General features: G+C 35.0%; 1 protein-coding gene across 1 annotated transcript in view; it reads left to right on the top strand.

The window, feature by feature from the left end:
• The window catches only part of LOC144433050 (uncharacterized), a 52,154-nt gene extending 48,096 nt beyond the window's left edge, over positions 1 to 4,058 (top strand). The window contains exon 17 of the mRNA XM_078121362.1: positions 3,816 to 4,058. Coding sequence (XP_077977488.1) covers positions 3,816 to 3,941 — 126 coding nt within the window. The 3' untranslated portion in view covers positions 3,942 to 4,058. The remainder of the gene's footprint in view (positions 1 to 3,815) is intronic.
• Positions 4,059 to 13,962: the final 9,904 nt, after the last annotated feature.

The following is a 13,962-nucleotide window of genomic DNA, read 5'->3' as shown; positions in this document are numbered from 1 at the left end:
TATATACCTGTCAGTGTATACATATATATCTGTCAGTGTATACATAATATACCTGTCAGTGTATACATATATACATGTACATGTCAGTGTATACATACATACCTATCAGTGTATACATATATACCTATCAGTGTGTACATTTATACATGTCAGTGTCTACATATATACATGTCAGTGTCTACATATATACCTGTCAGTGTATACATATATACATGTCAGTGTCTCCATATATACCTGTCAGTGTCTCCATATATACATGTCAGTGTCTACATATATAGATGTCAGTGTCTACATATATAGATGTCAGTGTGTACATATATACCTGTCAGTGTGTACATTTATACATGTCAGTGTCTACATATATACATGTCAGTGTCTACATATATACATGTCAGTGTATACATATATACATGTCAGTGTCTACATATATACCTGTCAGTGTATACATATATACATGTCAGTGTATACATATATACCTGTCAGTGTCTCCATATATAGATGTCAGTGTCTACATATATAGATGTCAGTGTCTACATATATACATGTCAGTGTCTACATATATACATGTCAGTGGCTATATATATACCTGTCAGTGTATACATATATACCTGTCAGTGTGTACATTTATACATGTCAGTGTCTACATATATACATGTCAGTGTATACATATATACCTGTCAGTGTCTCCATATATACATGACAGTGTCTACATATATACCTGTCAGTGTATACATATATACATGTCAGTGTCTACATATATACCTGTCAGTGTGTACATTTATACATGTCAGTGTCTACATATATACATGTCAGTGTATACATATATACCTGTCAGTGTCTACATATATACATGTCAGTGTCTACATATATACCTGTCAGTGTATACATATATACATGTCAGTGTATACATATATACCTGTCAGTGTGTACATTTATACATGTCAGTGTCTACATATATACATGTCAGTGTCTACATATATACATGTCAGTGTATACATATATACCTGTCAGTGTCTCCATATATACATGTCAGTGTCTACATATATAGATGTCAGTGTCTACATATATAGATGTCAGTGTCTACATATATACATGTTAGTGTTTACATATATACCTGTCAGTGTATACATATATATCTGTCAGTGTATATATATATACCTGTCAGTGTGTACATATATACCTGTCAGTGTATACATATATACCTGTCAGTGTATACATATATACCTGTCAGTGTATACATATATACATGTCAGTGTATACATATATACGTGTCAATGTATACATATATACCTGTCAGTGTATACATATATAGTGTCAGTGTATACATATATATCTGTCAGTGTATACATATATACCTGTCAGTGTATACATATATATCTGTCAGTGTATACATAATATACCTGTCAGTGTATACATATATACATGTACATGTCAGTGTATACATACATACCTATCAGTGTATACATATATACCTATCAGTGTGTACATTTATACATGTCAGTGTCTACATATATACATGTCAGTGTCTACATATATACCTGTCAGTGTATACATATATACATGTCAGTGTCTCCATATATACCTGTCAGTGTCTCCATATATACATGTCAGTGTCTACATATATAGATGTCAGTGTCTACATATATAGATGTCAGTGTGTACATATATACCTGTCAGTGTGTACATTTATACATGTCAGTGTCTACATATATACATGTCAGTGTCTACATATATACATGTCAGTGTATACATATATACATGTCAGTGTCTACATATATACCTGTCAGTGTATACATATATACATGTCAGTGTATACATATATACCTGTCAGTGTCTCCATATATAGATGTCAGTGTCTACATATATAGATGTCAGTGTCTACATATATACATGTTAGTGTTTACATATATACCTGTCAGTGTATACATATATATCTGTCAGTGTATATACAGGTATATAATAGTACTCCAAAAGGGTATCTGTGACTTGGAAGTGCGCCTCGTACAAACTCAAAAATGATGTCTGCGCCTGGTCGTACAACGTATATCCGACTGGTCGTACAACGTATCTCCGATCGGTCATACAACACGAGTGCGATTGGTCTTTGCTTTCCGACGTCCGTCATTTCCAAATACCCAAATACCCTGTTTTGCGTGCGTGAATGTTTACTAGACTATAATCATACTACGATATTTCAATTTGATAAAGAATGCGATTGCATGCGATAGTTGAAGCCGTGTAAAAAAAATCAAGCGTGTTCTTTCTTCCGAATCACCATGTACCACTCTATAAATATGTCATGCGTCACATCATGTCGTTCTAAATTCGATGAGTTCGAAAATGTCATGGATTTACAACCCACATGGTTCTTTATCGATATCTGTGTTAGGTAAAAAATGACGTCATTATTTTCCCTCGTGCTAACAGTTTATTACTGCAATCATTCAATAGACCCTTGTCTCGGTGAGAGTGTGGTATGCGAAACATGCCATCGATGTACACATGCGTTAATCGACGTACTAACGGGAGGTGGGGGCCCCGGGAGGGGTCACTTTCATTCCGCACTTCGGAGTTGTGGTCCCGTGTACACGGTGTCGGTAAGCTCCCTCTGAACTTTGTCGATAGGCAACGCAATGCTGCGACAATCGTATGAAGGACGTCGGCACCGACATTTGATTCTTTGTGGTCTGTGAAACAATTGTACATTGTAACAATTTAACAAATCTGTAGCTCTTTACCGCTTGTTTCATCATCGATGTGTTATATAGTGAGACAATACATCCATGCCTTCCAAAAACTCCGCCAGAGTCTATGGTATTTTAAACAATTAGGGCAGTTGACACCATGCACCGACTCGTAGTTATAAAACTTTCAGCGACTTTGCAACTCAACTCATTGTCGGCTTTCATCATTCAAAAATCAAGCGTAACGCATTGTCTAGGCTAAAGGGTGGCCGAATCTGTCAACATGGTCAAGTACGAATGTACAAACAATATACAAAAATTGGTGTGGCTTCTTATTACGTGCCAGTACATGAGTACATGGATGTATTATTACGGAGATGGGAAGTTTCGTGGACTACGATCACACTACGATTATAAAAAAAATGTGATAGTTCTAGCCTTCGAGACAATCACGAAAGCACTGAATGAAACAAAAACAACAATCGTAATAATAAAGCTAATGAGTTGCCGTGCAGGCACTTCGTCGTGTCGCATCAAATGTACGATCACAGCGATCGATGACTGCCAATTTTTTTCTAAATATTACATTTCAGCAATGATTTTTGATGCAATTTGAAATTGTTACCACGAATTGCTATTATCATTTTATTTCTAACATGAATGCAAGTAGCGATGTCCGAACGCTCTGCATCACCGGCACCATAAACGAACAATGGGGGGGGGGGGGGGGGGGGGGGATTACCCTTTCGTCATTCGTGTAACTGGGCAATCAAGGAGAGTCAAATTGTTTCATTTGTTCAGATAAGACTTTGATGTATGTAGGCATTACCGTTCCACCTTTTTAGCTCAAATAACAATAAGACCGTTACACCTAATTGACTAAAATTGACACCTTCGGAACAATGGTAGTCAGTTGCTCGTAGGGACCGGCCTCAGCCAAAGGGGTCGGCGAAAATCTACACTGAAAGTTTATAATCACCCACTATTAGCACCAATGCTAACGTAATATAATGATGTAAATTGAATGTAGATGATGATTCGTTGTGGTTTTAACACAAAAATAATCCATTGTGAAAAAGATATAAAATGACACAAGTTTTTCAAAATTACACCACACTGCCGAAACGAAAGTCGAAGCAACATCATGCCAAACTTAACGAAAACGCAATTGAACAACTGGAAGCAGCTGAAGAAGAGTTCCGACACATACATGAAGAAGACAACCCTAGAAGCATGCGTCATTACCACATATTATGATAAAATAACGAAAAGTCGAAAGTTTCTTGTCCATGGTAGTGATGTCCTTGAGAAGTCGATAACCAGCAGTATAGCAACTCTCATGGAAACCTACCAAGAAACAAGTGTCAGCAGTGTTACTCCTCATCCATCTACAACTAGTCCAACTACTGCTACTGAGAACGAGCTACCAGACCTAAGAGAAACAGCGGAAGGCAAACTATCTCAATTATCATATTCAGTACTTAAAACCCTTGTACCTGAACTGGTGAAGGTGTCTGAAAAGAGACTAAAACCGTACTGGGGTAATGAAAACCATATCCCAGTGTGGTGGCCACAAACCATTCCGTACTGCAACCCAAGTAAAGGACCCAAGTTGTCTCCAGGTACTTGGACAAAAATGCTGAAATCTGCTGCAAGAGCCTGCTACGAACATCATGGATTAACAGAGTTAACAGGTAGGTTAACAAACAATTTATATGATACAAGTTCAAGTCTAGACTGGTACAAGTCGCTGGGTTTTTTTTCACATTATTATGGGCATTTTTTTTCATATCTTTTACCCCCACAATTTATGTATAGTTAGTTACAAGGCCTTGACTAAGGCTAGGCTCTTGCGAAACATTAGTAATTTTTTTCCTTCCGATTTTCCGACACTAAGGTGACTGACAAAATATTTGATCGAGTTGCTAGGCTAATTATTCCCAACACACCCTAATAGGGCTAGTTGATGTTCAAGTGAAACAATGGGTTATATTTCAAGTCCATGTTTATAGATATTTATTAATTTGTTTCTACCTTTATTTTACAGGGGAGTCGGAAGTCACAATGCCAGACATACACAACACCATGGAACCAATACACAACACAGAAGGAGAACGATTCAGAGCACAGCCACAACGTATACAACCACTCACACTCAACACAGAGGAGCAACCACAACACACACCGCCACTCACACCACCACTCACCACACCACTCACCACAGAGCAATCACCGCACTCACAGCAAATACACCAAACAATTGAAGACGATTTTCCAGATGTGTTTCAAAATATCCTAGAGTATGGGACAACGCTGGATGAATCTCAATTAGGTATGTCTTCGATCTATTTTTGAATATTTCAAAATCAACAGTATATTGTATACATGTACATAAAAACTTACTATTTCGACAAATTTATTGATGGCGTTATTCCTGGTCTTACAATAACCAAACCATTATCAGCTTTCCAAATACTGTAGTTCTAAATATTTCAATGGTGTATTTTTTCATTCCAACACTGTCATTAATTGAAGTTTATTGTTTCTTTATTCTAGCTATCCTAGGTTTTGACACATCACCCCTTCTCCATTCAAGTTTGCAACCAAGTTTAATTATGACGGATGAAAGTTTATCGATCTCAACTAGCAGTTCTATTGACCAAGAAGCACCAGCACAGCATCAACCAATTACAACTGTTCGGAGAAGTACTCGTCCTGTGAAACGTACGTGGAAGGCAGTAGAAAAAACAAACTCACTGCAGGCTAGAAAACGAGTGCACAGAAGATAGGTTTTTCAGTTTTGTAATTTATTTTATTTCTTCAAATTTACTGTATTGTTTCTTCATTTAATAATATTGATGTGATGTAATGTTGTTAATTAAGTCATAATGTTCAGAATAACCAGTCTCTTTATTAATAAAATTTGATTTTGACACCGTGAATACCACTGATATTTTGTCATCTTTTGCTGTGAATGTGTTTGTGTGTATCAGAGTTTTTTGTCACTGAGTACTGCATATACTTTGTTTTGTTAAGTGTGTATGGGGGGGTTACCTGCAATTTCAATATACTTATCAACAATAATTGACAAGCTTTCACTACCACCATCTTTTCAACAAGAGAACTTCACACAAGCAGTCAGACTCAACTTCAAAGTCAAAATCAAGGGAATTGCTCACATCAACAAAACAGTCAAATTTATGTAACAATTTACTATCAATTTCTTGGTGTAAAGTGAAATTCTCCATGTCAAAGGGATTTACTACTGTTAACTCATGTATATAAATATACATTTTCTGATTAAAATAGATTATCAAGCATGTTTATGACTAATTACAGGAGCCGTCAGTAAAATACATGCAATAATAATTTCTTGGAAAGAAAGTTCAGTGATTAATTAGCTATCTAGCTACATGCATTGTTGTATACTAGTACTAAGTTGCTTTCTTCTTGTTGTTTGTGACTGCAAGAAAGAGTGCTGCATGGAAAACAAAATTATCAAGGAGCATGTATGCAAGCTGTGACTTAATCCTGGATATGGTGGCATTTGTTTGCTCGCAGATCTGGCTGTTCAGGTTGCTTATCTCTATGTTCGTCTTGTACGTTTTCATATTGTAACCTGATGAACATCTATGTAGAAAGAATAAAAAAAGACAATGAAGTGTCAGATTAAAGTTAAAGTTCTCACAAGTACATAGAAATTAACTTTACTCTTTTTAACGCTAGTTTTACTACAAGTACATAGAAATTAACTTTACTCTTTTTAACGCTAGTTTTACTACAAGTACATAGAAATTAACTTTACTCTTTTTAACGCTAGTTTTACTACAAGTACATAGAAATTAACTTTTATTACTCTTTTTAACGCTAGTTTTACTACAAGTACATAGAAATTAACTTTACTCTTTTTAACGCTAGTTTTACTACAAGTACATAGAAATTAACTTTACTCTTTTTAACGCTAGTTTTACTACAAGTACATAGAAATTAACTTTACTCTTTTTAACGCTAGTTTTACTACAAGTACATAGAAATTAACTTTACTCTTTTTAACGCTAGTTTTACTACAAGTACATGAGAAATGTGACCACAAATTTATCTCAAAACAATAGACTTACCCATGTAATTGAGGCAGATTTGGGAAAAAGCTCAATGGATTAGTCTGTCTAGGTAGGAGATACTGGTGGTTAATGGATGATTCAGCTATCTTACATCTTCTGAGAACTTCTTGCAGGAGCCGTCGAATATCCAGAGGCAATTTACCTTCACTAAATACACCTTCAATGAAGTTAGAGAAGATCGGTGCTTCCTGTTTCAGTACATGTAGCTTTTCACGGTGTTGGCTTTGAAATATATCCAGTCCTTTAATAACAATCTCTTTGATAATTTGTCTCACTTTTCTTTCATCATTACTTTGGAGAAGTGAACAGGTGGGCGAGTTACGAGCTAGGTCCTGAAGAAAACTTTGGTAGATGGTCTGTGAAAGCAGCTGATTTCCATTACCAGTTATACGTTCTAAAACATCTACCAAAGGTGACAAGTGGTCATATTTTCTGAGTAATTGTAGAAGCTGTATATACTGTTGAGTAGTGAGTGGAACTGGTGGAATGTTTCTGTTCTTTTTATGATCTGGGTTGATTCCTGCAAACTGCAAGAGTAGTTTTCTAGCTTGTAGACTGGGAATGAACACTCTATCTGTGTGTCTGGTTCCGGTGATTGGTGGGAGATGACTGACATCATCATCATCCTGGCTACAGTGTTGCAATACTTGCTTTTGAAGACCTATACCAGTACCATCACAAATGACAATTTCTGGACTTGTTCCGCACAGGTCACATAGGAACGCTGTATTGTAATCAATGTCTAATTGTCGAGCAAATCCATTCCAGGCTAGACGAAGTTTGTGAAGGGGTAAATGCATGGTGGTTGATAGTGTTTCAAGCTTCTGTATATAAGCCCTGTAAGTTATACAAGAAAGATTAAAACAACATCAGTTTAGGTATTTTCTTCAGCATTCGATATTGAAAAGAGGTTTTATGTATTAATTATAAAACATGTTCTCTATTTCTTTTTGTTTTCGTTAAATATTTAAATATAAGCAAAAATTTGATTTTAGAATGTTATCCAGACACAAATGGGACAGAATACCATAAGCACATACCTATGAAATGCTGCAAGGGGGTTCCTGCTTTCAACCATTAGATGCAAATAGCTGAATAGTAATCCATAGTGAACCATGTCATGATTGTTCAAGTTGAACAATAAATCCTCTTCACCGTCATAGAATAACTGGCAACTACAGGATCCAATGCTTGGTCTATAACATACTAAACAAATAAAAGAAAATCAGAGGTTAATGTTAATGATATGTCATCTTAAAAATTGAAATTTAAAAACATACAATTGTCACTGTAACACTTCATGATAACTGAATTTAGATAGATTAAGTCACAATGCTGGAATATAAACATTGGTAACTTTAGTAAGCACAAAATATGGAGTTATATGTTGACAGAGAATGTTTTAAAATTATATTAAGTTTTGATAATAGTCAGTCACCTTTGATTTTTTCTTGTACTCCTTCAACATAAACATCTGTGGTGGTACTGTTCTCTTTGTAAATGACTGCTTCACCAACAAACCATCCATTCATAACTGGGTCACTGTCATTCCACTGGCAGCCATGCTTGCACACATGGAAGGGTTCTACAGGACTGGGTATTGACGGAATGAGAAACATATTTTAGTTCACCAGTAAGAGGGTATGGTATTTTGTTGTACGACATATACTTGAATTGACTTGTTCTTGGATTCTCTATCTCAGTTTCAGGTGTTGCTTCTCCTCTCTGGTCTAACCAACTTCTATAGACTTTAACATAGTTACAATCCTTTGTCCCATACGTACAAGTAGTACAGGCAAGTTTTTTTCCATGTGATGTAGACTTCAAATGCACCAGATGAACCTCTTCCATGGTAATAGCAGCCAAGAGAGGAGAATCTTGTAGGTGTTCAACTGTGACAATCGAATTGTCTGAAAATAAATACAGAGAAAACTATTAGGATAATGTGCAGATATTGGACCTGCCTATTTCATCTCAGAGTTATTATAATAACATTGATTACTTTGTTATCTGGAATTACATGTCAAGTAACCAAGGAATTAATTATCAAGAAAATCTGCTGAAACTTTAACATTACCCTCCAATAATTGATTCAGAAAGAATGTCTTACAGAGTGGAGAGATTTATGAATGAGATATCATGTTTGGTGATCACAGTGATTCTTACCATTGACTGGAGAATCCCCTTGTGGAAAGGGGAAAAGTCTATCAATACCATGTGCATGAATACAGTAGTTCCTCTTCTCAATTGACATGAAATTGTTGGAGTCTTCCTGCACTTGTCTGTTGGTATTCTTCAACCTTTGGTACTGGATAAAACCATCCTCACACTCACAAGTCAGTACATGCACATTTCCATTGGCACAGTGAAAGACTAACTTTCTTTCTATCAAATGGTATTGGTCTTTCTTGAGGACTCCAGATGATGCATCACAATCTGAGACCACATACACATTTCCAGAGGATAATTTCCAAAATCTCTGACTAACATGCAGTTGTCTAAGATATTCGTCTTCAGGAGTGACAATAATATCAACTTCAGAACTGACAATCCTGAAAGTTTAAATATAATTATATCATTAGAATACAGGAGTTAAATAACACAGAACTGTTTCTACTTTATGATCTTTTTTTATTTTTGATTGCAGAATTGAACTTGCAAAGATTTTACTACAAACTGTTCTCACTATAGTACATTTTCCAAATACATAAGTAACGCTTAGAAGACTTGTAGGCTGCTCCCAGTAAACCATATCTTCAACAATAAATCCATGCCAGTCAATGCATGTGTGATAACATTGAAACTAATAAGGTAACAACCTATTGCCAAATAATACAACACCTTTTTAGAAACATCAAGTAAAAATCTGTAAAAAGAAAAACTAAAATATCAAGAAAATTTCTTTTCTAAATAATTGCTATCAATGTTTATATCCCAAAAACTTCCTTGATGTAAGTAATTATAAATCATAATGTGTAGAGACCATTATCACGTCAACATACATATTTTCAGAATACCGCAAATCATGCAAATTGATAGAGTCTTTACTTTCATTATGATCATCAGAGACTCTAAATAAAATCATTCTGAAATGGGATATGAGTACAAGTGACCGTGCTCACGCCTATATGCTTTGCATCCCTGTGAATTCAACAGACACAAGACGTTCGGTTTACTTTGGGACAATCATCCATGTTAGCTTTGCATGGTCTGCCTGCACAAGACGTAGACAAGCTTCACCAAATTGCTAGTTTGTAGCAAATTTCTTATATAATTTTGAACAGTTACTATGACTACTGTTACGTAGCATGTCACGTACGTACACACCGGACACATGACATCGACAGCTGACAGGTCAACATGCGAGGCTAACGATTTACTGTGATGGCCATATACCCCTACACGTGTGTAGCGCCTATGGAACATTTCAATCGCTATATATCGTGATAACGACGCTAATTATTAATTTCTCTTGTACAAGGTTCCGTATGGGAAGTTATTTCGACGCAAATGTCAAAATTGTACGACAAAAATTTTGAAACCGTTTCGCCCCTCGCCCCTCCAGCCAAAGTCGGACATACCCTTCACTGAAATAGACCTGGTCGCGATTTAAAAACATGGCGTCAGTACGCCATTTGAATTTTTCGTCACGGCAGGCATGAAAACACTGATAGCAAATGCATGTTCACAGGGTGGCGTGTACACAGGAAAAGGACAGAATTCCAGTTTGAGTAAATCGTTGACTGTTTCTGCATGAAACATATAACTCTGTGGGTTCATTAGCCGTCCTTTTTACTTTCAATATTCATGTTGCAAGTCCGTACGGTATGGTACCTGAGCATGCTGAGTGACGTACGTGCATGGTAAATAAAATGTGCTCATTCGAGTCGTCAAGTTCCCATATTGCCCAACTCCCAACTTCTTGTTTTCACAGTTTCAAGAAAAACAAATGACTTACTTTGGTTGTTTCCTCTTCTGAGGGACGTCTTTATCGCAGTCACTCTTCACTACCGCCTTCCTTTTTGTTGCTAGTGATTTCAGCATAGCTGTTGCTGTTGTCTTCTGCTTGGATTTGTAACGTTCAATAAATGATGCCATCGAAACTTCGGACGTGGTGATCGGATAGAACTTGTTTTATTAACTCTCGAAGTACTAAATGAAATGATTCGAGAGGTCCTGTCCTATAACGTCCGGTTTTAAGCTTTGCAGCGAATCGCAAACACGCTATGCGACCAATCGCACTCGTGTTGTATGACCGATCGGAGATACGTTGTACGACCAGTCGGAGATACGTTGTACGACCAGGCGCAGACATCATTTTTGAGTTTGTACGAGGCGCACTACTAAGTCGCAGATACCCATTTAAGGTACTGTTACATACCTCGTATATATATATACCTGTCAGTGTATACATATATACCTGTCAGTGTATACAAGTCATATATACGTGTCAATGTATACATATATACCTGTCAGTGTATACATATATATCTGTCAGTGTATACATATATACCTGTCAGTGTATACAAAAACATTTTTGTATACATGTCAGTGTATACATATATGTCAGTGTATACTTATATACCTGTTAGTGTATACATATATACCTGTCAGTGTATACATATATATCTGTCAGAGTATACATATATACATATCAAAACAATAGCCAAATTTAGATTAAGTTGCCATCAACTTGCCATTGAGAAGGGTAGATATACAAAACCAAAAACACCAGTAGAAGACAGACTATGTACACATTGTAAAGAAATAGAAGATGAAAGACATCATCTAATTCATTGTAAATTATATACAAAACAAAGAGAAAAAATGTTTAGTATTATCACTACCCTCAACTCAAACTTTATAAACTTAGATAGAGGAGAGCAATTTAGATATATACTACAATCAAAACATAAGGATATTATAACCGCTCTCTACATATACCTGGATGATACATGTAGTCAATAGACACACACTAGAACTACTATATATTTTAATATTTATATTCCATAGATCATTATTAACTTTATTTTGTTTAAATACCAAATTAGAAATGTAAAATTTTCTAAACGGCTAAAATAAAGTGTTATCTTATCTTATCTTATATACCTAACAGTGTGTACATTTATACATGTCAGTGTATACATATATACATGTCAGTGTCTACATATATACCTGTCAGTGTATACATATATACATGTCAGTGTATACATATATACCTGTCAGTGTCTCCATATATACATGTCAGTGTCTACATATATAGATGTCAGTGTCTACATATATACATGTCAGTGTTTACATATATACCTGTCAGTGTATACATATATATCTGTCAGTGTATATATATATACCTGTCAGTGTGTACATATATACCTGTCAGTGTATACATATATACCTGTCAGTGTATACATATATACCTGTCAGTGTATACATATATACATGTCAGTGTATATATATATACGTGTCAATGTATACATATATACCTGTCAGTGTATACATATATATCTGTCAGTGTATACATATATAGTGTCAGTGTACACTTATATATCTGTCAGTGTATACATATATACCTGTCAGTGTATACATATATACATGTCAGTGTATACATATATACCTGTCAGTGTATACATATATACCTGGTAGTGTATACATATATACCTGTCAGTGTATACATATATGTCAGTGTATACGTATATACCTGTCAGTGTATACATATATACCTGTCAGTGTATACATATATATCTGTCAGTGTTTACATATATACCTGTCAGTGTATACATATATACCTGTCAAGTGTATACATATATATCTGTCAGTGTATACATAATATACCTGTCATTGTATACATATGTATCTGTCAGTGTATACATATATACATGTACATGTCAGTGTATACATACATACCTGTCAGTGTATACATATATACCTATCAGTGTATACATATATACCTATCAGTGTATACATATATACCTGTCAGTGTGTACATTTATACATGTCAGTGTCTACATATATACCGGTACATGTCAGTGTCTACATATGTACATGTCAGTGTATACATATATACCTGTCAGTGTCTACATATATACATGTCAGTGTCTACATATATAGATGTCAGTGTCTACATATATACATGTCAGTGTTTACATTTATACCTGTCAGTGTATACATATATATCTGTCAGTGTATATATATATATATACCTGTCAGTGTGTACATATATACCTGTCAGTGTATACATATATACCTGTCAGTGTATACATATATACATGTCAGTGTATACATATATACGTGTCAATGTATACATATATACCTGTCAGTGTATACATATATATCTGTCAGTGTATACATATATAGTGTCAGTGTATACATATATATCTGTCAGTTTATACATATATACCTGTCAGTGTATACATATATACATGTCAGTGTATACATATATAGTGTCAGTGTATACATATATACCAGTCAGTGTATACATATATACATGTCAGTGTATACATATATACCTGTCAGTGTATACATATATACCTGTCAGTGTATACATATATACCTGTCAGTGTATACATATATACCTGTCAGTGTATACATATATATCTGTCTGTGTATACATATATAGTGTCAGTGTATACATATATATCTGTCAGTATATACATATATACCTGTCAGTGGAGACATATATACATGTCAGTCTATACATATATACCTGTCAGTGTATACATATATAGTGTCAGTGTATACATATATACCAGTCAGTGTATACATATATACATGTCAGTGTATACATATATACCTGTCAGTGTATACATATATACCTGTCAGTGTATACATATATACCTGTCAGTGTATACATATATACCTATCAGTGTATACATAATTATGTATCTGTCAGTGTATACATATATACATGTCAGTGTATACCTAATTATATCTCTCAGTGTATACATATATACATGTCAGTGTCTACATATATACATGTCAGTGTATACATATATACCTATCAGTGTATACATATGTATCTGTCAGTGTATACATATATACATGTCAGTGTATATTACCTAATTATATCTCTCAGTGTATACATATATACCTGTCAGTGTCTACATATATACATGTCAGTGTCTACATATATACATGTCAGTGTATGCATATATACATGT

This window comes from Glandiceps talaboti, chromosome 3 (genome assembly GCF_964340395.1).
Source record: "Glandiceps talaboti chromosome 3, keGlaTala1.1, whole genome shotgun sequence".
NCBI classification, from domain to species: domain Eukaryota; kingdom Metazoa; phylum Hemichordata; class Enteropneusta; family Spengelidae; genus Glandiceps; species Glandiceps talaboti.
Note: the sequence above shows the minus strand (reverse complement) of the source record. Positions and strands in the feature narration are given on the sequence as shown.